Genomic DNA, 27,531 nt, shown 5'->3' with positions numbered 1-27,531 from the left:
CGGTCCATCTTTGAGCATGCGCAACACCCGGCACACGGAACTAAAAGCTTTGAAAAAAGCAAAGCCTAACAAAGCGTGGCTATGCTAATGAGACGCCGATTAGGCGCGGTCTCTATTCTAGGTAGGACCGGTTTTCTTCTTTCTCTCCAGTGATGGCAGTCTAGAGAGCGGGAGCGCGTCTCACCCGCCGTGCGCGCACACGACACGTTAAAAAGAGACAGACAGACACACAGACAGAGAGACACCCCGGGAATGAGGCAACCAATCAAAGCCGGGCGTGCCGGCGCCTTTTAACTGAAGTGCCTGTTCGGTCGCGCGCCTCCTCACTCCTTCTCCCCCGCGCGACGCACACAGACCTCGGCCGATTCGCCCTCGCCAGCCCCCTTTCCTTAGGCGCTGGCCAATCAGAATGCGTCTCACCTCAGGAATGGCTGTTGGAAAGCGCGTGGCCAATCAAGAACCGCCTTCCCTCAGGGACGGCTGTTGGAAGCTAGCGGTCCAATCAGAACGCGCCTTCCCTCAGGGAGGTGGTGGGTTGTTTTTGGGGGGGCAAGCGCGCAGCTTTCCTCCTACCCCGTTCACCCCGCCTCCTCCCGCTGCCACAGCCAATCAGAGCGCCCCGCTGGGGGAGGCTCGCGCTGCGGGCGGGGGCGCGCTCGCTCGCTCAGGTTTCTCGTCCCTCCCGCTTCCCTTTTCTTCGTCAATCGGGCGCGTTCCCGGCGCTCCTGGAGTTGCCTTCCTGTCCTCCGCCTCGGCAGTCGGTGGCGAAGCCGGGGAAGGAGCGGCCTCGCGGAAGGGACTCGCCTTAGCCGCCCCTCAGGCCGCCCGTCAGTCGCTGCTCCCCATCCCGCCGCCCCCATGTCTGCCCCGCTGAAGAAGGGCCCCGGCGGGATAATTGGGTTCGTGAAGGACGCCTTGCAGCCGCACCACCACCACAACCTCGGGCCCAACCAGCCCGGAATGGTGGACAAGAAGATGGTCGAGAAATGCTGGAAGCTCATGGACAAGGTGTGAGGAGGGGGCTGGGGCGTTGCCGGGGGGGGGAGTGAGGGCGGCCTCCTCTCCTCTCCGGGACTGGTGAGGTGGGGGCGTGGAGAGAAATAGGGACTGGGAGGAGGGAAGAGAAGTTGGAAGGGCTGGGCAGAGCCCTGTGGAGAGGGGTCGTGGGGTGGGGGGAGGTATTGGGGAGGGGTCCAAGCCACTGACGACGGTCATAGTCTCCTCATTTCCATCGGGTGTATTCAGCTAAGCCCTACTCAGAGTAGCCTTATTGAAATTAATGGACCTAAGTGAGCCATGTCTAGTAACTTCAGTGGGTCTACTCTGAGCACGACCAGCATTGGATACCGCCCCATATATCAATGGATTCCACTATAGGGTAACTTGGAATGGAATCCTGTACCATGTAAGAGCTCCTCTCCCCTCCCCCCCCCGCTGTGGCTTGCTCGCTAACAGATGTGTTTCGCCCACTTAATTGTGCCCCCGTGAAATTGCAAGAATCATAGTAATGGGTGCTAACAATCACCAAAATGCTGCTTTATTTCTTTCTTAAAAAATGAGTGTTAGCTTAGCAGCAGAAGATGGGATAGCTAAATAAAAGTTCAGGAACAGTTAAGCTTGTGAAATTATTGTCGTCATTTATAAAGGGCCTAATATGTGCTGACTGCTATGCAAAAATAGCAAAACACAAGTCCCTGCCTGTAGCTTCATTTTCCGTATCGCTCCTGCAAGGCCTTCAGGGAAGGTTCATCAGTGTTGCCCGTTTGTAACATGGGACCACTTTCTGTTGTGGGTGATTGCTTTGTTAGAAAATTATACAGCACTTAGTTATATTAGGTGCTTCATAGGTAATAGATGAGATGAGATAACTGTGTAAACAGCTTCAGAGTAAAGGGATCTTGCTGCTGTCCACTGAGGGGAAGTGGAATGAGTCTGGATGGACAGAGGCAGGCAGGCTGGGCCTTGACAGTGTGGGACAGAAATGAGAGGAAGGGATGAGGCAGAATGAGAGGGCAGGTAGGGTTGGGGAAGAACACTTGCTTTATGGGGATTAGAAGTAAAACTTAGTAACTGCCTTTCGACAAAGTGTTTGAGGTGACATACAACATACTTATTGCACATATACTTGAGTCTTTACAATGTGATGCAAGCAATCGATGGGTCCCTGAGGAGTTTAGAGACCTTATTTAGGCTAAAGCAGGGGGGAAATATAAGACTGAGGTGAGGGAGAGGCAAGAGTAACATGTGATGAATGCAAGTAAGCAAGCACAGTTAGAGCATGCCTTTCATGCTGGCTGAGGAAAAGGACTGGAGCTGGGTGGACTAGGGTACGCATGGCCTTGCCTATGACGAGGGAGATGTGTTGTGGATGCAATTGTGAGGGTCCCCGCTACTGAGCTGAGTGACTGTTAGAGAGTACCTTCAGATTGCAGGCTAAAACAGAGGAAGAGGTTAAGGGAGGGCTTGGATTAATGCTCAAGGCAAAGGTTTGGTGGAATAGGAAGTCGTTGGACTTTAGCTGGAGAGGATCTATAAGGGGAAATGGGTTTGGAAGGATGAAGGCCCGAGGAGAATAGGTAGGATGGATAATTTAGGAGTATGGTATAGAATCATAGAGTTGGAAGAGGCCTATAAGGCCATGGAGTCCAACCCTCTGCTCAACGCAGGAATCCAAATTAAAGCATACTCAGAAAGTGGCTGTCCAGCTGCTTCTTGAAGGCTTCCAGTGTTGGAGAGTCCACCACTTCCCTAGGTCATTGGCTCCATTGTCCTATCGCTCTAACAGTTAGGAAGTTTTTCCTGATGTTCAGTTGAAATCTGGCTTCCTGCAACTTGAGCCCATGTTCCGTGTCCTGCACTCTGGGATGATTGAGAAGAGATCCTGGCCCTCCTCTGTGTGACAGCCTTTCAAGTACTTGAAGAGTGCTTTTATGTCTCCCCTCAGTCTTCTCAAAGCTAAACATGCCCAGTTCGTTCAATCTTTTCTCATAGGGTTTTGTTTCCAGTTCCCTGATCATCCTTGTTGCCCTCCTCTGAATCTGTTCTAGTTTGTCTGCATCCTTCTTCAAGTGTGGTGTCCAGAACTGGATGCAGTACTCAAGATGAGGCCTAACCAGTGCTGAATAGAGCGATTAACTTGATGAAAGTTTTAGCTCTGTTTCTTTAGTTTTTATCCATGTTAAATGCTTTTTCCTTTTACAATAATACCTTCATAGAAGGATGCTCATGCTTCCTGGTCAAGAGTTTCAAAAGAACAGTACACAATTCACTGGATAGTTGCCATGGTTGCTGGCCTTATTGGCATTTTTTAGGAGAAGAATGCCTAGACCATGTTCATGGAGAATGTAAAGGATGGGCCTACTTGTGTATGTTCTTGGACAATGTGTTCTGGAAGGGCAGACTTGCTGCTTTGCTTCTGGGCCTGCTCCCAGCCATCATGAAGGCATGTGGCGAGTGCTGTGAAGCCCAAACTCCATGATAGGCTGGAAGTTGTTTACAGTGATATCGTGGCTCAGAGAAGTATGGTAACACAAATGACAGCTTTGCAGTTTTGAAAGCCTTCATAATTGTACTTTGCAAGTATGCATTTGTGCTAAACTAAGGGAAACTGGAGCTTGAAGGGATGCTCTGACTTTTGTAGGATTTAGACCAGTTACTGATTTCTTAAGCTGTCTCGCATAATAAATCAATTCATTTGGTTATGTTCTATTGAATTGTCAGGTAATCACCTCTGCCAAACACAGGATTCTGGAGTAGTTGAATTTTTAGTTTGATAAGTGTACCATTACATGGTGATAGATGGAGAATACAGACAAAAGTAACATTTACGTATTTAAGCATCTTTTTATCAGGTGGAGGTGGTATCCCATCTTGAGAGATCTAGATGGCTGAGAAAACTGAAGTTGCTGTCATTTTAACAAAGGGGACTTGCTTATAAGTTAGCACAGTGCACAGTCTTTATTTATTATTTATTATTATTTATTTATTTATTTATTTTCATTTCTAGACCGCCCATAGCTAATAGCTCTCTGGGCGGTGTACAAAACGAGATTAAAATACAATATAGAATAAAATCAATAACAAAGGAACACATTAAACTAAAAACATAAACATAAAGCATTAAACATTAAAATGCCTGGGAGTATAGCCAGGTCTTAACCTGGCGCCTAAAAGAAAGAACCGTAGGCGCCAGGCATATTTCCTCCAGTAAGCTGTTCCATAATTCGGGGGCCACCACAGAAAAGGCCCTAGATCTAGTAACAGTCCTCCGGGCATCCTGGTGAGTTGGTACCCGGAGGAGGGCCTTAGATACTGAATGAAGTGAACGGGTAGGTTCATAGCGGGAGAGGCATTCCACAAGGTATTGCGGTCCCACACCGTGTAAGGCTTTATAGGTCAACACCAGCACCTTGAATCTAGCTCGGAAACAAATAGGTAGCCAGTGCAAGCGAGCCAGGACAGGTGTTATATGCGCAGACCGATTGGTCCTCGTCAACAGCCTGGCTGCCACATTTTGCACTAGGTGAAGTTTCCGAACAGTCTTCAAGGGCAGCCCTACGTAGAGCGCGTTACAGTAATCCAGTCTAGAAGTTACCAGAGCGTGAACAACCGAGGCGTGATCATCACTGTCCAGATAGGGGCGTAGTTGAGCTACTAAGCGCAGGTGGTAAAACGCATTCCGTGCCACCGAGGCCACTTGAGCCTCGAGCGACAAGGAAGGGTCAAAAAGGACCCCCAAACTACGAACCTGTTCCTTCAAGGGGAGTGTAACCCCATCTAGAACAGGATAAGCATCCACCATCTGAGCAGGGAAAGAGCTCACCAACAGTGTCTCAGTCTTGTCTGGATTGAGTTTCAGTTTATTAGCTCTCATCCAGTCCATTATCGTGGTCAGGCAACGGTTCAGCACATCAACAGTCTCACCTGTGGAAGGTGAAAAGGAGAAGTAGAGCTGCGAGTCATCAGCGTACTGATGGCAACGCACTCCAAAACTCCGGATGACCGCACCTAGAGGCTGCATGTAGATGTTGAAAAGCATGGGGGACAAAACCGACCCCTGAGGGACTCCACAATGGAGAGTCCAGGGTGTCGAGCAATGCTCCCCAACCACTACCTTCTGGCGACGATCCGCTAAGTAGGAGCAGAGCCACTGCCAAGCAGTGCCCCCAACTCCGCGAGCCTCCCCAGAAGGATACCATGGTCGATGGTATCAAACGCCGCTGAGGGATCAAGGAGAATCAACAGAGTCACACTCACCCTGTCCCTCTCCCGACAAAGGTCATCATACAGGGTGACCAAGGCTGTTTCAGTGCCAAAACCGGACCTAAAACCGGATTGAAACGGATCCAGATAATCGGTTTCATCCAAGAGCGCCTGGAGCTGGCCGGCAACCACCCGCTCCAGAACCTTGCCCAGAAAAGGGACATTCGCCACCGGTCTGTAGTTGTTCAAAACATCTGGGTCCAGAGAAGGTTTCTTTAAAAGAGGTCTTATTATTGCCTCCTTGAGACTACCAGGGACTACTCCCTCTCTCAAGGAGGCATTTATTACCTCCCTGGCCTTGAGTATCAAATAGTTAAGAGTTGTACCAAATCACTAGTGTCTTTGGGGGAATGTGTAAGATTGATTTATAAAATCATGTATGATGTGGAGAAAGTGATGTTTTCTCCCTCAAAAGCAAGTATTTCTTCACAAAGTGCAGAGTTAAACAACGGAATTCACTACACGATGTGGCAATGGGCACCAACTTCGATGGCTTTTAGAATGGGATTAGAAAAATTTCTGGAGAATAAGGCAATTAGTGGCTACTAGTCATGAAGGATCAGAGGCTGGCAAACAACAGTAGGAGAGGGCTATTGGCCTTTTGTTATGCTTTTGGGTTCTGTAAAGACATCTGGTTAGCCACTTTGGGAAACAGGATGCTGGACTAGATAGGCCTTTGGTCTGATCCAGAAGAGCTCTTACATTGTGATGATATGGTGCCCTCTCATAGGTATGCCTGAGCAAAATCAGACTTATTTCACTGCCTGAGTATATGAGTGGGAAGGTAAAATTTATACGGATTTGAGCTATAAATTAATATAGAACTAGATACTTTTCAGTACTCTGTCGTGGTGACCTAGGAAGACATAGTGATAAATGTATTTGCAAGCCTGTTGTAAATTACTTTGGAATATGTTGTCATTTATCTTTTCCTCCAAAAAATAATGATCTGCATTGCTATGCACATACTGTCATAACTTCTCTAGAAGCTTATGTTTGCCACCTCTTATTCTTTTCCACACAGGAGCTATATTTAGCCTTGCTTTATCCAGTTAGTGGTTGTCTTTTGGTCTAGAAAGGGAAGTGGGCAGTGCATAGAATTCTAGAGGTGAAGGACACCAAGAGGACAACTAGAAAACTCAAGCAGGAATGGCCTGTGTCAGAAGTGACCCAATTGCAACAACTCTCAAGCAATTTTTATGCTGTTTAATTCTTTGTTGCATATGATTTATCTCACATGCAGCCCAGTCTATGCTTACTGTACTTATAGCAGCCCTACTGAGGTCGATGAGTGCGCCTGCGACTGGTGTCTTGGGCTTTACTCAGCTGCTTATGGAAAGAGAAGGTCCACTTTCAGTATTGCAGGATTTCTGCTTCTCCCCTCTGCCCCCTGGCCAAGGATCAAATAATGAACCCAATGCAAAGAGATAAAGCTGATCTGAAGAGTCTGCAATTGAGTGTTAAACATGTTTTTTCATTCGCAAAGGTCAGATGATGCTATCAGCTGTTTATGGATAGGTTTGAAAGAGTGTTGAAATTTCAGGGAGTTAACTGTCCTGCACTGCTAACAGATTTAGAGCACTATGAATGTCTGATGCAGGAATTCTGCCTTCCAGTGAAATGGGGGAAGATGGAATAAATTGGGCCTGTAATGTATTGGTGAACACTTCAAATGCTGCATTTTGGTGAGTGCAAACTGACATCCTAACTGCTTCTAGAGCATCTTAATCACCTTGTGAAATATGCTTAAAGGTTATTCCTCACAAGCACTGTAATCTAGTTGAGAAAAAGAATAAAAGTGCATGTTAGTTGCACATTATAGATGTAGAGAAGTGCTGGATGTCATCTATTTTTATGCATAAGTTTTTTAAAATTCTATTTGTTGACATTTTCCAGCATAGAAATAAATAAACACCCCTGTTATTGATAACACAATACAATAATAACAAACAGAGAAAATTACAGACAAAGGCTGCAATCCAATACACACTTAGCTGGGAGTAAGTCCCATTGAACCCAATGGAGTTTACTTCTGACCAGACATGTATTGGATTGTAGCCTAAAACATATGCCATGATTTACTCTTATGTATAAGCAAGTATGATTTTCCAATGGAAATCTTCATGCTTATCTAGGCTAAATAAGAGGTATTTGTTCAGCAGTTGCTGCTTTGCATTGCTTAATAAAAATGGGAAGTATGACTGCAGATTGACAGTTCCCTTTTTGCTGGCTTTTTCCATCAAGCTGGGATGACCAAGAGATATTGTCGTTGACCCTAGATATGGCATAACACTGGCAAGTTTCAGGAACGTATTCCCAAGCACGATGGGTAGACATTTTTTAAAAAATCATGTGCTAGTGAAATGTGGGCTCTACGATGCCCCTAAGGAAGAAAACATCAAAAGGGGACATGTTTATGCCATAAATAAAATTTAATCTGTTTTTGATCCATTTCAGCTGTTGTGGCTTCTTCTTTTTTTTTTTCAATTAATTTTTATTCTAATTTTCAAAACCAAAATAATACAAAAAGAAAACAACACAAATCAATAACTAATACAATACAAAAAAAAATACATATATATAAAAATATTGACTTCCGATTTGTCATAGTTCAGCTATAAATCTATAATATATAACAAACCTATCTCTTAATAGATTATAAAATCACCTTCCTCCAGCGGTTATCTTAGTTGGTTTCAAATCTCATTAACATCATATCATTTTAATCTTCCACAAAAAGTCAAAGAGAAGTTTCCAATCCTTGAGATATATATCAATCAATTTTTTTTCTAAATAAACATGCCAATTAATCCAGCTCATCAAATCTACTAAATCCAGTAATTTCAAAACACTATAATTCAACTATAAATCTATAATATATAACAGACCTATCTCTTAATAGATTATAAAATCACCTTCCTCCAGCAGTTATCTTAGTTGGTTTCAAATCTCATTAACATCATATCATTTTAATCTTCCACAAAAAGTCAAAGAGAAGTTTCCAATCCTTGAGATATATGTCAATCAATTTTTTTTTCTAAATAAACATGTCAATTAATCCAACTCATCAAATCTACTGAGTCCAGTAGTTTCAAATCGCTCTTCTGTCATTATCCATATTGGGTCCATCTTCCATCTTTACGCACCCAAAAATCTTGTTGTCATAGTCATATAATAAAAGTCTGATAGGAATTTCCTCCATCACAGATATTTTCTTACCATCAAATCCAAACGTAACACTGAAGTATTGTTTCAAAGCCGCATCTCTGCTCCTCTTTTCCACATGATACACTAGTACATTTCTTGAAGGTTTTTCCATTGACACAAAACAGGGATTAATTCTATTAACTTTCTCCATGAAAGTTCCATGAAATCCTTCCAGTCCAGGAATTTTTTTGAACCGATAATATCTTTATCTCCAATCTCTTCAATTCCTTCAGAGACAGCGCTGTATTCCAAACTGTAATATTTATCTCCAGGATCCGTCACAACCAGGAAATCCAAATCTTTTTTCATGTCCATATTTAAGCCAATCTCCATAGATTGAACCTTGCCTTTAATTTCTCTTTCATCCTTTTTTTGTTTTCCAGATCTATCTTTATTCTCCTTTCTCATAGAATCCTGAGTTTCTTTCAGCTCCTGTCTCATTTCATGAAATTCAGTTCTCCACGCTTGTCTATTATTTCTCAGTTCTTGTTTTATTGAGTTAATCCCATCCATTATTTTCTGAAGCATGTCTAGAAATAAAGTCCCTTCTTGTACATCCATGATCTTCTTAATTGCCATTCTTAAAACCAAAAGAACAAAACTCCTTCAATTTTCAATGTCCCAAGCAAAGAGCAGTTTATTTCTTTATCCAGTTACAAAGGAGTTAATCTTTCCAACCAACTAACGTCACACGCTAGACAGTCCTTATCTCTTAAATGTCCAGAAGTGCAAAAACAGCTTTTAGTTCACAGCGTTCAAATAACTAGTAGCAGAGAGAATGAGCAGATTCGTCAACAACAACAACAAAAAAAAGTAGATCAGAAAAAATAGTCCCTTATATATATTACACAAAAGTCTTGTAAATCAAAAAGATTTCTTATCTCTCCCAATCAGAAAGCTCTCATCCGTTGTAATCTTTAAAACGCAATTTTCCATGTCAGCTTTTTGCAATAAAAAAAAAAGATAAGCTGTTTATATTTTCTTCCCCCTTAGTTCCGTAAATAAAGAAGGAAAGTCTTACCTCATCTAGGTTATCTTAATTGCTGTTACTTTGACAAATCTCTTTAGCTATATAGATAAGAAAATGATAAATGTAGACAGGAGGTTTGCCTGCTAGTCCGTTAAAAAAAAACGGGTCACTTATCCAGCTGAGCTAGCATAAAATCCTCGCTCTGTCTGAACTGCTGGAAGACAGACAATTCTGACGAATTCCAGGCTCCAACAATCAAAACAAAACTATGTGGCAGATCTCACGCTTCTTCCTTATCCGGAAGAAATCATCCCCAGTCAGAAAAAACCCTTCTGACTGAATTTAAAACTGGATAAGTTTCATCCAAGACGGGAGCCCGTCTCAGAGGCAGCACAGGCGGAGGGATCCTCCTGGGAAGTCAGCTGTTGTGGCTTCTTCAAGGAAACCTGGGAAATGTAGTTCTGGCAGGCAGAAGGGATAATTCTGTTAGAAGTTCCTAGTCTTTTTCCGGAATGCCTGTTTCCCAGGTTCCTTGTGAGAAGCCATGACTCATGCTGGGGTCAGACTCTGGACTGTGGGCCCACATATTGAGCATCAAGACGCTAGAAGGGTGCATGGTTAACTACCATGAACTTCCTGCTTATATTTCCTTGTCTTTCAATCCATCACTCACTCTTGACATTTCCAGTATGGTTGTGTTTCTCTTTCCTATCGTTTGTGTGTGTTTGGAGTAGTGGGAGCTGTTGAGGTTACACTGGGTTTTTCATCTCTTTATTGCTTTCTTTGGAGGGCCTTTAAGCTTGAAAGGCATTGCAGCCCTACTTCCTCCCCTTTCCTTTGATCTGCTTACTTGCAGACCCGCAGTAGCTATTGGTGATGATGGTTGAGTTTTCTGTCTCTGTTTTGCTCTAGTTACACTTGCAACTAATTTGGGGAGTGAGGGTTCTTGCCCCTACTTTATGTACATACCATTTTACAATTACTTTTTTTTATAATCAATTTCACAGGCTCAGTGGAATGGCAGTCTTGTTGCATTGTTTTTTTTACAAAATGCTAAAGTTGCAGGATGAATCACACACATTAGGAATAGTGGTGTAGTGGTTAAGGTGCTGGACTATGATGGGGTGGAGGGAAGCCTTATGAAGTTTGCGGATGATATGAAACTGGGAGGGATAGCTAACACAATGGAAGACAGGAATAAAATCCAAAGGGACCTGGATAGACTAGGAAATTGGGCTGAAATTAATAAAATGAAATTCAATAAAGACAAATGCAAGATTCTGCATTTAGGCCACAAAAACAAAATGCACGGGTACAGGATGGGAAATACCCGGCTTAGCAGTAGTGCGTGTGAGAAGGACCTTGGAATTGTAGTGGATCGCAAGTTGAACATGACCCAGCAGTGTGATGCTGTGGCAAAAAAGGCAAACGCGGTTTTGGGCTGCATAAACAGAGCTATAGTTTCCAGGTCGAGGGAAGTAATAGTCCTACTATATTCTGCATTAGTCAGGCCTCATCTGGAATACTGCGTTCAGTTCTGGGCGCCTCATTTTAAGAAAGATATAGACAAGTTAGAGCGGGTTCAGAAGAGGGCGACGAGGATGATAGCCGGTATGGAGAACAAGTCTTATGAGGAAAGGTTGAAGGAACTTGGCATGTTCAGTCTGGTGAAGAGAAGGCTGAGGGGTGACATGATTGCACTCTTTAAGTACCTGAAGGGCTGTCACATAGAGGAGGGTACAGATTTGTTCTCTGCTGCCCCAGAGGGTAGGACTAGGTCTAATGGTTTTAAGTTGCAGGAGCGTAGATTCAGATTGGACATTAGAAGGAACTTCTTGACAGTAAGGGCAGTTTGGCAATGGAACCGACTGCCTAGGGAGGTGGTGGGATCCCCTTCACTGGATGTCTTCAAGCAGAGGCTGGACAGCTATCTGCGGGAGATGCTCTAGCTGCGGATTTCCTGCTGTGAGCAGGGGGTTGGACTCGATGGCCTACAAGGCCCCTTCCAACTCTATGATTCTATGATTCTATGACCTGGGTTCGAATCCCCACACAGCCATGAAACGCACTGGGTGACCTTGGGCCAGTCACTGCCTCTCAGCCTCATGAAAACCCTATTCATAGGGTCACCATAATCGACTTGAAGGCAGTACGTTTACATTTTAAACTTTCAGGTAAACAAGTTTAGGATTGGGGAACAAGTCCTTTAACACTATATATTGTGTGATATAGTACTGCAGTCTTTTTACCTTTTAGCATCTGGCTAGGTCAGTAGATTTCTGTGTTCTTGAAGGAAAATGTCTTCATGTTCCAATTCTTAAATAACTTCAGAGATTTGATCAAGTCATGCTGATTAAGTGTGACATACTTTATATATGGTGTACTTTAATTATGCTGTTACTCTAGGTATTGGTTGCTTTAAAATTACATTCTTTGTGTTGATGGTAGTTAACCAAAATTGTGTTTGCTACATCTAGTGGCCCATTTCAATATTAGAATCTCCATCTGGGGGCTGCCAAAGTTGTTGCCTGTATTGGTGCATCACATTTTGTGTGTAATGCGTTTTAGGTTGTAAGCTCTTTGAAGGCAGTGACATTTTTCTACTCATGAAACTGCCAAGTGCCATGTACACTGAAAGTGCTGTATTAATACGAAAAGCCCATTAATCCTACACTTCAGCCCCTGTGCATACAGTGCCTGCACATCTGTCTTGTACATTTGCATTGGTGAGCTGGCACTGTGTTTTTGGGCCAGTACATGAAGCGAGAGGCTTTTAAAATGTTCCTGCTGTGTGTGGTGCTGAAATGGGTCAGGCTTCCATGTGGGGTGGAAATTCTATCAGAACTGTGAAACTCTATGTTGATTAAATGTTTTGTCACACTTTGCCTGCATGGTAAGCAAGTCATTATCTTTATTCTGCCTGTAGCTATCCTATATATTTTTCTAAGATAATATCAGGGAACTGTTTTTCTTGCCTTGATCATGATAGCAGTTTTGTCTTGTTACATGTAGCAATTAAAGTGGTTTTTTAGAGTATAAAATGTAATCTGACAATACATATTTCCGTATTTTGGCTGCAGGTGATATAATTTAACTTAATAATGCTGTTTATAATTAGGAGTTGAAATATAAATTACAGTAGAATAAAGCAGAAGTCTAACACATGTTAGTATCTGAGAAACTGAGTAGAATGTCTGGGAGGTTTTGTATGTTGAAAGGAGGGAAGACTTAGAGATACCACATAATCAGCTATTGCAGAAGAATTATCTGAGCTCAAAGAAAGAATTACTTACGTGGGCATGCAGCAAGCTTTTTTGTCTGCATTTTGAATACCTTGTAGGGCATGGTCAGGTAGCTTAGTTGCTAAGAATTCGTTGGAGAATGATGGGTACTAGCAGGGAAGTAGCAAAGTGGTACATTGATTCTGGTGAAAAGTAATGGTGGGTGCCTTTGAGGGGAAAAGACTCCAAAATTCCCTGTTCCTAGTCATATGGAAAGTGTTTTAAAACATAACCAGGGCCTGCAGGAGGAAGAGACCATCGCCCAAGGGAAGGAGAGGCCGCTGCTGCTCTGCTGCTGTGGGACCACCACCTCCACCACCCTTCCCTGAGGGACTTCTGCCTGGCAGGACCAGGCCCCAGGCACCCAGCCAGCCAGGACTGATTCTTACCACCTGTCCCTCTCTGGAGGGATACATAAGCCGGCTGGCTGAGGTGGCCTGGGAGACCCAGGGCCTGCAGGAGGAAGAGACCATCGCCCAAGGGAAGGAGAGGCTGCTGCTCTTGCTGCTTTCTTTCTGGGTGCTTATATGAATGCATGTTGTGAGAGTGTGTATTTTATGTATTTGAGTTTTTTGTATTTTTCTTTTTGTATTTATAGTTTATAATGTGCCTGGGGAAGAGATCTTTCCATCTAGCGGGGAGACATGAGGGGGCCCCAATTGCCGTAGTGACGGGCAGAGGGAGGTATGGTGTTATGAGTAGGACGTGCCAGGTAAGGGGAACGCGGCCCAGACATGTTGTGGCTGCGCCTTGTTCCGGTCCTTCTCATACCCGCAGGGTTGTTGGTTGTCCTCTCAGCCAACTCTCAGATCTCCAGCTGCTGCTTTTTAATGCCAGATCGGTTCATAATAAAAACTCCCTCGTCCATGATTTGATTATGGACGAGGCAGCCGATCTGGCATGCATAACCGAGACCTGGGTGGGCGAACAGGGAGGAGTTAGTCTCTCCCGGATCTGCCCACCGGGGTATTTGGTTCAGCATCATGGTAGATCTGAGGGTCGGGGAGGTGGGGTTGCTGTGGTCTATAAGAGTTCCATCTCACTCACCAAGCACCATGTCCATACAACTACTGGTCTGGAATGTTTGCACCTTGTGTTGGGCCAGAGGGACAGACTAGGAATCCTTTTGGTGTACCGCCCACCTTGCTGCCCAGTGGCTTCCTTAACTGAGTTGACGGAAGTGGTCTCGGAGGTATTGTTGAGATCCCCTAGACTATTAGTACTGGGGGATGTCAACATTCATGCCGAGGCTACTTTGTCTGGGGCGGCTCAGGACTTCATGGACTCCATGACAACCATGGGGCTGTCCCAATATGTTAGTGGCCCAACACATATATCGGGGCATACACTCGACCTTATTTTTGTTGCTGGACATGGGGATAGTGATCTGGATGTGGGGAGTTTTACATCTCTCCCTTTGTCATGGACAGATCACTGCTTGCTGAAGTTTAGACTTTCAGCGACCTGTTCCCTCTGCAAGGGTGGGGGACCTATTAAATTGGTCCGCCCCTGGAGACTAATGAATCCTGAAGGTTTTCAAAGGGCTCTGGGGGATTTTCCGGCTGATAGGACCGGCGCTCCTGTTGAAGCCCTGGTTAATCTGTGGAATGCGGAGATGGCCCGGGCTGTTGACACGATCGCTCCTGTGCGCCCTCTCCTTTGCAGAGCTCATTCAGCTCCTTGGTATACTCCAGAGTTGAGGGCGATGAAGCAAGATAGGAGGCAGCTTGAGCGGAGATGGAGACGAACTCCTGATGAATGCAACTATACGCTGGTTTGTGCTTTCACCAAGCGGTATACAGGAGCGGTGAGGGCGGCGAAAAAACAATATTTCGCCGCCACTATTAAGGCATCTCTCTCCCGCCCAGCGGAGCTTTTTAGAGTTGTCCGAGGGCTACTCCATCTAGGCCTTCAGGACACTGTAGATACTTTGGTGGCCCGCTGCAATGAGTTTGCTGAGCACTTCCAGCATAAGATCTTACGCATTCGTCGGGACCTAGACTCTCATTTTATAGCAGTTAACCCTAGTGAGGTGTCTGGTGCACAGTCTTATCATGTTTTGTTGGATGAGTTTCAGTCGGTTCAGTTCGAGGACGTGGACAAGGTGCTTGGACAGGTACATGCAACCACTTCGGTACTAGATCCTTGCCCCTCTTGGCTAATAAAAACTGGCAAGGAGGGAACAGTTGGCTGGGCCAGGGAAGTGATAAATGCCTCCTTGTGAGAGGGAGTGGTCCCTGGCTGTCTGAAGGAGGCAGCAGTGAGACCACTCCTGAAAAAGCCTTCCCTGGACCCAGAGGATTTCAGCAGCTACAGACCAGTGGCAAATGTTCCATATCTCGGCAAGATCTTGGAACGAGTGGTTGCTGACCAGCTCCAGGCGCTATTGGATGAAACCGATTATCTAGATCCATTTCAATCGGGTTTCAGGCCCGGTTTCTGCACTGAGACGGCCTTGGTCGCCCTGTTTGATGATCTATGTCGGGAGAGAGACAGAGGGAGGGAGTGTAACTCTGTTGATTCTCCTTGATCTCTCAGCGGCTTTTGATACCATCGACCATGGTATCCTTCTGGAGAGGCTTGCGGAGTTGGGAGTTGGAGGCACTGCGTGGCAGTGGTTCCGCTCCTACTTGGCAGGCCGTCTCCAGAAGATAGTGCTTGGGGAACATTGCTCGACACCGTGGGTACTCCAATGTGGGGTCCCGCAGGGTTCGGTTTTGTCTCCCATGCTTTTTAACATCTATATGAAGCCGTTGGGTGCGGTCATCAGGAGTTTTGGAGTGCGTTGTCACCAGTACGCTGATGACACGCAGCTCTACTTCTCCTTTTCATCTTCCTCAGGTGAGGCGGTCAATGTGCTGAACCGTTGCCTGGACGCGACAATGGACTGGATGAGAACTAACAAACTGAGACTCAATCCTGATAAGACTGAGATGCTGTTGGTGGATGGTTTTTCCAATCAGATGGTGGATACATGTCCTGTCCTGGATGGGGTTACACTCCCCCTAAAGGAACAGGTTCGTAGTCTGGGAGTCGTTCTAGACTCTTCCCTGTCACTTGAGGCTCATGTAGCCTCGGTGGCACGGAATGCGTTCTACCAACTTCGATTGGTAGCCCAGCTACGTCCCTACCCTAGAGTAAGGAGGATCTTACATCAGTAGTACATGCTCTGGTAACCTCACGTTTGGATTACTGTAATGCGCTGTACGTAGGGCTACCTCTGAAGACGGTTCGGAAGCTACAGCTGGTGCAAAATGCGGCGGCCAGACTGCTAACAAGAACGAAGCGGTCTGACCATATAACACCTGTTTTGGCCCGCTTGCACTGGCTTCCAATACGCTTCTGGGCCAAATTCAAAGTGTTGGTATTAACCTATAAAGCCTTATACGGCGCGGGACCTCAATATCTGTCGGAACGCCTCTCCCGCTATGAACTGGCTCGTACACTACGGTCTGCTACGAAGGCCCTCCTCCGGGTCCCGACTCATAGGGAGGCCCGGAGGGCAGTGACAAGATCAAGGGCCTTCTCAGTGGTGGCCCCCGAACTATGGAATAGTCTCCCCGAGGAGGTTCGCCTGGCGCCGACACTATCATCCTTTCGGCGCCAGATTAAAACCTTTCTCTACTCCGAGGCATTTTAATTTTTTGTTAATGATTGTAATGTTTGTAATTTGATTTTAGCCTTTGCTGTTTTTAGATTGTGAAATTTGATTTTAGACTGATGTTTTTGTGTTATATTGTATTTTATTGTATCTACGTTCACCGCCCAGAGAGCTATTGCTAGTCGGGCGGTATATAAGTTTAAAAAAATAAATAATAAAAATAAATAAATAAATAACGGCTAATAACTGGAAAAAAATGATTCTGTTTATTGCCCTTTGGATATTAACCAGTTCAATGTGGCATGATCATTCATAGCTAAGAGCCTACTTCATTAGATGTATACAGTTTGATTAAGACGACCCTAGGTGAGATAGTAAGATCCTCTGTGGCGCAGAGTGGTAAGCAACGGTAACACAGCCGAAGCTCTGCTCACGGCCGGAGTTCGGTTCCAATGAAAGGAGGAAGTCGAATCTCTGGTAAAAGGGGTCGAGGTCCACTCAGCCTTCTATCCATCCGTGGTCGGTAAAATGAGTACCTGGCATATGCTGGGGGGTAAAGAAAGGCCAGCAATCCCACCCCATATATATGGTCTGCCTAGTAAACGTCGCAAGATGTCACCCTAAGAGTCGGAAACGACTCGCACTACAAGTGCGGGGACACCTTTACCTTTTAGGTGAGATAGGTATGTGAGTTGAGGTACAAGAAGCTTCATCTTTTCAGTCCACAACTGCATTTGATGGCGTGAGCCTGTGAAAGCTCAGCCCAGATAAACCAAGTTGCTGTAAAAGTTCTAATGCTGTTGGGTTTTTTTGCTGCTAAAGCTTAAAATGGTGCTTCCTTTCAAAATAGGCCATCGACTCTAAATTATGGTTAGTGAAGAAGCTCCTGTAATTGATTTGTTCATTGTGCCTTTGTTAAGCATTGCATTAGCAACTTTGGGTTCTTTGTAGTCATGTAAAAATAAAGTGGGGTGGGGAACTCAGAGTGCTTTTCCGTTTGAGTGTTTTCTACTCTGGAAACAGTTTTGCTGTTTCCCTTTTTCTGTTCAGTTTCGTTAAACTATTGGGTAGGAACTTATGTATGTTTGTATCTCTCTGTAGCTTTGTTTATTTGTTTTTAAAGGTTCTGAGAATCTTATTTTTGTGTAATTTTTAAAAACATTATTTCTAGTTTAAATCTAGCCCACCAAATTTGTGCTTTCTTTCTAGCTGAACAATTAAAGGCTTGCCTTGGACGTTCTGGGGTGAGGGATGGGGGAGGTAGGAGATATCGTGACAGAAACCATGACATGGCCACATAGTACTTGTCTACATAACAGTTACTTCTGTTAAATATGTTCACACTTGATGTGAAGTGTTTGCTCTCTTTTGAAGTCATTTGTTTTTTAGCTGTGGCTTGCTAAGGAACCAAAGAGAGAGAATGAATGCAGTGTGTGCTAATTTGCTTGTATGCTGCTAATTTCCCAGAGCTGTGAACATTACATTTGGCAGTAGCAGTATTCTGCAAGTGCATATGAAAAGAGCTAAGCTATTTTGTTTACTGGAGGATCAAGTCAACCATTCTGGGCTGGTTCGGACAGAACACTAAAGCATAGTTTAGTGCTACAAGAACCCTTAGGATCCGCTTTGCTTCCTCCTTTCTCTTCCGGCATGGTGATGGGGAGGAGTTCGGAAGCGTTCATTTCTGTTTTAGATTAGCCACAGCTTGCCATGCTGTTTGAACTCCAAGCTGTGACTAATTTCACTATAGTTAGTCTAAACAAGTCAGTTTTGAGCCATAGTTTAAGAAGCTGGGTTCTTTCCACTAACCATAGTTAAGATTAACCACAGTTTAGGATTCAGATGACATACTAATTTGAAATTAATTTAAAATGGAAGTGGAAGCTTCTGGTCTGCTCCTCACAGCCATGCAGTAGGAACAGAGGAGAGGGATAGTACACAATCCTCATTGAGCCTTGCACTTGTAATGCTAAACCAGAGTTAATGTGTTATGTCTGAATGCAGCCACTCAGGGTAGATCATGGGGAATATTATACTATTGGTTGGTTGGTTTAAAAGACTGGTTGGATTTTAGATTCTACCTTTTGGAAGTGGCAATTTGACTAATGTGCTTACATTTTACTGCATAATAAAAGTGAATGTTTCCTAGTTATTCTGGTCTATTAACTATTTACAAGGGGCCATTATTCTGGGTATTCAGTTTTCTAGAGGCCTTAAAAATGACCACAGAAATTTGATTTTAAGAAAAATGTGTAATAGCTGCTAGGTCTGCTTATGACTTAGCCAAATTCTGGCTTTGGTATCTCCCTGTGCCAACATTTGACCCAGGAAAAGCATAGTCACATCCATTCATTGAAACATAATCCATAGTTTTTTTGGGTGCACTATGTACATGTATATTTTCTGTTTGTACCTGTTCCACATGTTGGTCAGGCTCCCCAAAGCTATTCAAGGGACTTGTGTATGGCAAGTGCTTCTCCTCCCTCCCTGCCCTGCAACAATAGGCTTCCAAGCTGTTTCATAAACTGTTATGAAAACACTTCTGGATTTCAGAAGCACCTTTCTATTCAGAAGAGCAGTTCATGAATTCTCTCAGCATGTGACTGGAGCTGTGCTGACTAGTCTCACCCCAAAGTTGAACCGTGAGTAGCCCCACACCTTGGGATCTATGCATACATTGCAAACATCTGCAGAATTGAGCCTTCACTACCGTGTCTGTAAATGTAAAGGCTTACACATAGTGCGAAAGCCCATTTGGTCAGGGTTGCAGATCCCATGAAAGCCATCATATGTACAGTTGTATGCATGAAGACTTTCTCTCTGCAGATGTTTGTGCTGTATGTACAGATTTCAGGAGCTGGGGCTACTTGGAGTGTGTGACATCGGGGAGGGGGCTAGTAAGTACAGCCCTGCTCCCCACTCGCATATTAGTAGAATGTGCGAGCCATTTTTCTTTGTATGTCAGTTTGCACGTATGTGTGGCAGGGTGATGTTCAAGAAGTCCAAACGTCTGCTGATTACATGGAATTTATGCTGTTGTTGGAACTTAGTCATAATGTGTAATAAGAAAAAATAGTACCACAAACTGCACACACTTTATGGAGGTGAATGGTTGTTGATGTGATGTATTGATTGAGAAACAAATCAGTAGACCACACATGACAAAATTTGGCCAAGCCCATAGTTAGAGCCTGGATAGAATCCGTTCATTTTCAAAAGTGCAACTCTTTTCCAAAATGGTAACTGCTGCTGTTGTGAAAAACCAACAATTTCACAGAAAAGAAATGAGTTACTGTTCTTGGGCATTCATTGCTGTTGGTAACACTGGACAAATTGCTTGGATTACTGTATTGGTACTTTCCTGACAAAATCTTCTAGTTGGTTGTTCCAGTATATAATAAATTCTTTAGATATGGGGAGCTGGAGAAGTTGCTCATTTTAATTCTGTACACACACTGAAAAGCAGCTTGCGGTAGCTGAACGAAAGTACCACAATCTTTTGGATGTGGATAAGTATAGTGTTTGCCAGTCTTCTAGAGCTGCATTTGATATGAATAATTGATCAGCTATTTCTTACAGGTCCATTTCCTTTCTGATAGTTTGGGTGCCAAGTGCCAAATGCACGTATAGATGAATCTCACATACCTTGCAATATTTGACATAGGTGGTGCACTATGGTAGCCCCCCCTCTTAAAACTCTCAATCAGTATAAATCTTTGGATGTATATTGTGCAAAAAGCTTTACAGCTGATACAGTAACATACACTAATTTGGACACTCGCTAGATTGTGCAAGTCTACAATGAACAGGAACATCATGTGGTTCTTCAAGGATTTCCTTTTTCATTTTCATCACTATTTCAGGAAGACCATACTTAAAATTTTCATTATAGTCTCTAGCTAATGTTATATAACAGGAATTTAAAAAACACATTTCTAATTGTGGTTGGCAAAGTGATTGTGAACCCCTATCAGAAGACCATTTGGTGCAGTCCTCCCTACGATCCTTAAAAAAAAAAAAGTAGCAAACAAAAATGGAATCCGCATGACTGAGAAGTCGAAGAAAAGACTGATAGATACCGGGCAGACTGCAGCAGTTTATTTTCATTAGATGAAAATGATGAGTATAAAATTTTTTATTTGAAAAATGATCAGATTAATCCTTCATTTCCATAGCAAAGCCTCCTTTAAGTTCCTGTTCTGGCAGAAGGTATTGTTTCAGTTTAGAGACTGATGTAGCTACACATATTGTGAAACCATAGTTTTGTAAAGACACAGGAGCCTTGGGCCCATGCTTTCCCCCATCCTCTTTCAGCACAGCTGCTAGATCAGAAGCATTTGCTTCCATTTTTAGCTAACTGCAATTTGGTGTTATGTCTGAACTGGGAACAGCAAATAATGTTAGCTATGACTTTTTTGCACTAGCATGGTTCACACACAGTTTGAAGTTGGCTTGTTCAGACAAACATAGTTAAAACGAATTACAGTTTCTCCCAGTTCACATATAATGACAAACCATGATTGGTTGAAAACAGGAGCAAAAGCTTCTGATCTTTCTTTATGTTTATGCCAGAGCAGAGGGGAAGTCCGTGAACCCAAGACTTACATGTGGTCTGTTAATTGTACAGCTGCCATGCATGTAATCAGATTAATATTAACCAAGCTGTTCTTTGAGAGAAAATTAGTATTTAAAATAAAGAGAAATTTGATGTGAACTTTCATTTATTTTTATTAAAATCATCAATTTTTATCCACAGTGAGTTTCAGCTATGTTGCTTTTGACTGCAGCTTCAATAATGTTTTTAGATTAGAAGACGTTAGCAGTACAGCAGCTAGGCCACTTAAAACTACTGCTTGTCTCAAGTTTCAGGTCAATATATTGCATGGATTAAATTTAACCTTCTGTAGCTTTAGAACTTGTGAATAAAAATGTCTAGCTTAGTGGGTTATGGCTTTCACAATAAATACTAAGTTTTTGGGAATTTAGTTAACCCAGTTGGCCTCTTGATTATGAATCCATTCTTTGCATTTGAAAAGATGGTTGAACTATTCAAGTTAAGCTAGAGTGTTACATTTCATTATGCTTATTTGTTCTTTATTTCTAGGTTGTGCGTTTGTGTCAGAACCCCAAGTTGGCACTAAAAAACAGCCCACCCTACATTCTAGACCTGCTTCCTGACACTTATCAGCATCTACGAACTATCCTGTCACGCTATGAGGGGAAGATGGAGACTCTAGGAGAAAATGAATACTTCAGGGTGTTCATCGAAAACCTGATGAAAAAGACAAAACAGACGATCAGCCTCTTTAAAGAAGGAAAAGAGAGAATGTATGAGGAGAATTCGCAGCCTAGGTAACACAGTTTTGTGTTTGTAATTGGTTGCAGTACTAAAACACAAATGACAAGTTGGAGAGCACACTTGAAAAGGTCCTTGTTTCAGTGGTTCTTGTGAACTTCTAGTTGCTGAACATGATGTTTCTCTGGCAATTCATGGCTGTAAGTTGGGCTTGTTGTTTTGATTATCTTGTAGGTGAATACCATATTGATGGTATAATATCAAGTAATTCTTATGAACTGAAGGTGAAAGTAGAAAAAAGTTTTGGGAAGCAGATAATACTTTGTGACGGCTCAAACTAGTTCACACTATGTGGCATTGTTATAAACATACTTCATGCTTTGCTTTAGTGTTCAAAGTCTGTATGATCTCAGTAAGTTTTACAATTACCAGGTAAAGTATGTATTATCACATATTGATGATGAGTGAAAAAAAATAGAGGTCTTATGTACTTATTTTGGAAAAGAGCTCCAAAGATATGGGACCACTGTTGCTAAACAAGAAAGTGTAAATGTTGTGGTAGAAATCAGTTAGATGGATTCCTTCATTCTTGTTATGCTGCTGGGCACTGGTTCACGTCACACTTAATGATCTCATCTTTCCCCCATAATCTTGACTATACACAACAATGGAAAAAAAACAGGGAAGCAGTGTTTTCATGGTATTTAACCTGTCAAGGTAAGAATTTAAAATTCTGCTAGTTAATGAATAAAAAGCAGCATCAAATATTTAGTCGTCTTAAGTAAATCCTGAATGCCCAGGTTAAGGACACATGTTTGTAATGCTGATATGCTGTGTTTAATGTCTTGGCAAATGTCCCTGTCAAGGGATATTTGACACTCTTAATAGTGGTATGTTCCAGTATAGAATTTAAGGGACATCTGTGCTGGATCTATAATCTCAAGGGAGCCAATGATCAAATGTAATATGCACCAAAAATGGAAGGAGCAATATTGAGAAGCCCTGAATGTCTATAATAACTCCTTTGGGAGGAAGGGTGGGATACAAATTTAATAAATAAATGAGGGTCCAAGGCGGTTGTGGAGGTTGAAAGGAATCCTGGTAGTTTAAACATTGTGTTCACAGGTGCTTTTGACGTATTCAGTTACACAGCAATAGTTGAATCAAGTGGTTGAAATACATTTTCAGAAGTTCAGGTACATCTGGTGGCAGAGATAGTTGCGTTTTTCAAAAACCAATAGTTCCCATTTTTGATACTTTCATGTTTAGCTTTGAGATTATCTGCAAAACTCTTCTGTAGATTCCTGATTTTTTTTCTAACCTTATGAATTTAGCAGTCCCTGTTTCCTATATATGGGGTGCGAGGCTGGTTGTGATCTTCATGTTTTGCATGATTTAGAGTGTTGTGCTTGGTGTGTAGGTACCTAGCATACAAGCTGTACAAGGATATGCAAGACCCATTAAGCATCTAGTGTTAAATTTCTCATTAAGAGTTTTTTCTAACCATAGGTACTTGGCCTTTGTACCAAGTCTGGGACAAATCATCAACTTGTCTCAGAAAATAACTTCCTGGTTGTGTTCTGCTCCCCTCCCTTACCAAGCTTTGAAAGATATAAGCAGTGTGAGAGCTGCAGGAGCATCTGGAATTGTGTACTAAGCTGTTCTGGTTATGCCAGCATTTTATTTTGTTTGTGAAATTGATATGCAGGCATTTTCCCTTATGTATTTGCTGAGTAGTTTTGCATGTTATGAATTGTGTGATGAACAGTGATTTCAGGAGTGCGGAGGAATGTTGATGCGAGTGCCAGTAGCAAGTACTGTACAATGTAAACTTAATTCTGTTAACAAATGATAATTGACAAATAAGGGTAAACGATATTAAAGCAAGTTTAGATAGTGAGGTGGTACATATTGGGTGATACACACTTCGACTTTGTGCATATGAGACCCATCCTCTCCGTAGGTATGTCAGGCAGGGTATGTGTCTTGTGTGCAGTGCTTACAGTCTTTCCTTTTATTTATTTTTCACCCCCAGTATCTTTATGCCACCTTTAGGGCAAGTTTTTCTAAGGTGGCACACATGAAATAAGAAAAAACATGACCCCCCGCTTCTACCCCTCTTTTGAGGAAAAGGGACAGTTACAGGTCTTTCTCAAAGATTTGTTGGAATACAAACTTCAGTATAAGTATAGGAGTTTGAGGTGCAGGAGTTGCCTGTGCAGGCAGATTGTGGCTAGAAAGTGTGTGGGAGAAGGAGAGTTTGCATGTGTGCAAAGCAGTTTAGTAGGTCAAGCTGTGTTCTAAAAATTGCCTCCTGACATTAGCGCATCATTAAAAACACGTTCCACTTCCAAATAGGAAGCTGGCGATTTTCTAGCAGATAACAGTGTGTCAGACTTTGCAAAACATTGTTAAGGTCTCTGTTCAAGGTTTCTTTGTGTGTATGTGAGAGTGAGAGAGCTGTTACTTGCTGACTTCGTTTTTCAGAGTTTTACCTAACGATTACCAGTGCAAAACTTACACTTCCTATTCCTTTGCTGCCTACCCCCCAGAATTCACTGTTCAGAAAGCATCCCCCATTGTGGTTAAAACTGTAAACAGACTGATTAGTTTCATTTCTAGGATCATAACAGTTTCTATTAACTTGCTATGATGAAACCAGTGTGTTAGTTGTGTTAAAGTTTGATAACACAAACATATACAAACACTGCTCTGTGCTGTGTAGAGGCCTTTGGAGATGTCATGCAAAACTACTGCCATTTACACATCTATTTAAAGTGCACATCATTTTGAGCCATAGCTTATCTGTATGGCAGCATATAGCCCTGTCACACTGAGTTGTAGATGACTGCCTCTGGGTGGCATGGCCTTGGGTTCAATAAGTGATTTCCTGCCTTTGAACAGAGGTAGAACCATCTGAGGCCCACTGTAATGAATTTGCTAGGCACTTCCACGATAAAATCTTTAGCATCCAGCAGGACTTAGACTCCAGTGTTATAGCAGGTGAACCAAGCGAGATATCCAGAGCACAGCCTTGTCCCGATTTTTTGGATGAGTTTCAGTTGGTACAGCTTGAGGACGTTGACAAGGTGCTTGGACAGGTTTGTGCAACCACTTCTGTGCTGGATCCTTGTCCTACTTGGCTAATAAAAGCTAGCAGGGATGGAACAGCCCGCTGGTCCAGGGAAGTGATTAATGCCTCTTTGTGAGAGGGGGTGGTCCCTGGCTGCCTGAAAGAGGCGGTAGTGAGACCACTCCTGAAGAAACCCTCCCTGGACCCAGAAAATCTTAATAACTATAGGCCAGTGGCAAATGTTCCATTCCTGGGCAAGGTCCTTCAACGAGTGGTGGCAGGCCAGCTCCAGATGTTCTTGGATGAGACCAGTTATTTGGATCCATTTCAGTCGGGTTTTAGGCCTGGTTTTGGCATGGAAACAGCCTTGGTCACCCTGTATGATGACCTCTGTCGGGAAAGAGACAGGGGGAGTGTGACTCTGTTGATTCTTCTTGATCTCTCAGCGGCTTTCGACACCATCGACCATGGTATCCTTCTGGGAAGACTGGCTGATTTGGGAGTGGGAGGGACTTCATGGCAGTGGTTCCACTCCTACTTGGCGGGTCAGCTCCAGAAGGTGGTGCTTGGAGAACATTGCTCGGCACCCTGGACTCTCCAGTATGGGGTTCCGCAGGGGTCAGTTCTGTCCCCCATGCTGTTCAGCATCTACATGAAACCGTTTGGTGCTGTCATCCGGAGCTTTGGAGTGCATTGCCATCAGTATGCTGATGACATGCAGCTCTATTTCTCCTTTTCATCTTCTTCAGGTGAGGCTGTCAGTATGCTGAACCAGTGCCTGGCTGCGACAATGGACTGGATGAGGGCTAATAAACTGAGGCTCAATCCAGACAAGACTGAGATGCTGCTAGTGGGTGGTTCTTCTGACCAGATGGTGGATGTCCAACCTGTCCTGGATGGGGTTGCACTCCCCCTGAAGGAGCAGGTTTGTAGCTTGGGGGTTCTCCTAGAACCATCTCTGTCACTTGAGGCCCAGGTAGCCTCTGTGGCACGGAGTGCCTTCTACCAACTTCGGTTGGTGGCCCAGCTACGCCCCTATCTGGACAGGGATAACCTGGCTTCAGACGTCCATGCTCTGGTAACCTCCAAGTTAGATTACTGCAATGCACTCTATGTGGGGCTGCCTTTGAAGACGGTTTGGATACTGCAGCTTGTGCAAAATGCAGTGGCCAGATTGGTAATAGGGACCAGATGTTTCGAACATATAAAACCGATTCTGGCCCGCTTGCATTGGCTGCCTGTATGTTTCCGAGGTCAATTCAGGGTGCTGGTTTTGACCTATAAAGCCTTACATGGCTTGGGACCACAATACCTGATGGAATTACTCTCCCGACACGAACTCACCCGTACACTACCCTTAACAACCAAGGCCCTCCTCCGGGTGCCTACTTGGAGGGAACCTGGGAGTCCGGCAACAAGGGAGAGGGCCTTATCAGTGGTGGCCCCCAAATCATGGAATGATTTATGTGACGAGGTGCACCTGATGCCAACAGTGTTATCTTTCCGGCGCCAGGTCAAGACTTTCCTCTTCTCCCAGGCATTTTAGGATGCGTTTTAAAATTGCTTTTTAAAAATGTGTTTTTAAATTTGTATATTTGTTTTTAATGTTTTTAATTGTTGTAAACTGCCCAGAGAGCTTCGGCTATGGGGTGGTATACAAATAAATAAATAAATGAACAAACAAACAGCACCAGTGAACAACACTGAGCAGATGAAGTGTTGGTTAGGAGGAAGGGAATCCTTTGCCATCACTCTGTATATGTGATCAAATGAATACTGTGATATATTCACCACCTGTATTCTAGGTGTTTCCCTGCAGCCTCAGCACTCTTCCTTAATTGCTAAAGACTAAGGTACTTGTGGAAGTGACTGGAGGTGGCTTCCAGTATGAGTGGGCCAAGATTGCCCAGGGTGTATATATGGAGCAGCCAATTTCATCCACAAATTATCTCCCTAATGATTTCTGGAAGACATTTGGATTTTTTATCCTTGATGGAAGCAGTCATATTTATTGGCTGCTTTAGGTATTGCTATGTAGAATGTAGACTCAAAAGATGGACTATGCATTTTAATTCATCATCCCTCCAGATAAACTGAGGTGCAAGAATTCAGACCGTAACACCATAATGATCTGACTGAAAAAGGTGAAGTCAAGGATGGTATGTAAAACAGTATAACTAGTATAGGATTATATAATATGGATACTCTATCCTGGAACCCCCTTTCCGCCCCTTTATGAGAATTATGGCCTGTGCAGAGAAGTTGCTGAAGTGTTTGGCACTGAAGTTCTAATGGCAGCCAAGGTGTTGAGCTTGGAACATTTGTTGTCTCTCTTTGCAGCAAGACTTGCAGGGCTGCTGTCTCAGCAAGGTTTCATATTCGTCATCAGCTCTAGGGCATAGAGGAACAAATCCATACAGGAAAATGCTGCAGATACTTAATATCTTTGTGTATAAATTGTGCACAGGCTTACCCAGGAAGGAAATTGATAATACACAGAGGTTTGTTTTTTAAAATGTTGATTTTGAAACCAAACTGGCTATAGTTATAAACTCCTTATAAAGCATTAAAGCTCCAAAATAATAATAATAATAAATTTTATTTCTAGGCCACCTATCTGGCCGCACAAGCAGCCACTCTAGGCGGCGTACAAGATCAAGTAAAATACAACATACAAACTACATAAAAACCCAAGAACTACAATATAAAACAAAACCGAACCCACCCATAGCTAAAACCAATAAAATTAGGCTACCCTAGGGATCTTGTAGGCCTGCCTGAATAGCCAGGTTTTCAAGGCTTGGCGAAAACTTGGCAGGGAGGGGGCATGGTGAAGATCAT

General features: G+C 43.4%; 1 protein-coding gene across 1 annotated transcript in view; it reads left to right on the top strand.

Annotated features, from left to right (window-relative positions):
• The first annotated feature begins 508 nt into the window (after positions 1 to 508).
• The window catches only part of CBL (Cbl proto-oncogene), a 64,528-nt gene continuing 37,505 nt past the window's right edge, over positions 509 to 27,531 (top strand). The window contains exons 1-2 of the mRNA XM_061592515.1: positions 509 to 1,008; positions 21,426 to 21,673. Of these exons, the coding sequence (XP_061448499.1) occupies positions 859 to 1,008; positions 21,426 to 21,673 (398 nt within the window). The 5' untranslated portion in view covers positions 509 to 858. The remainder of the gene's footprint in view (positions 1,009 to 21,425; positions 21,674 to 27,531) is intronic.

The sequence above is a fragment of the Rhineura floridana genome, chromosome 12 (assembly GCF_030035675.1).
Source record: "Rhineura floridana isolate rRhiFlo1 chromosome 12, rRhiFlo1.hap2, whole genome shotgun sequence".
Classification (NCBI taxonomy): domain Eukaryota; kingdom Metazoa; phylum Chordata; class Lepidosauria; order Squamata; family Rhineuridae; genus Rhineura; species Rhineura floridana.
The sequence above is the reverse complement of the archived record's forward strand: the minus strand, read 5'-3'. Positions and strand labels throughout refer to the sequence as shown.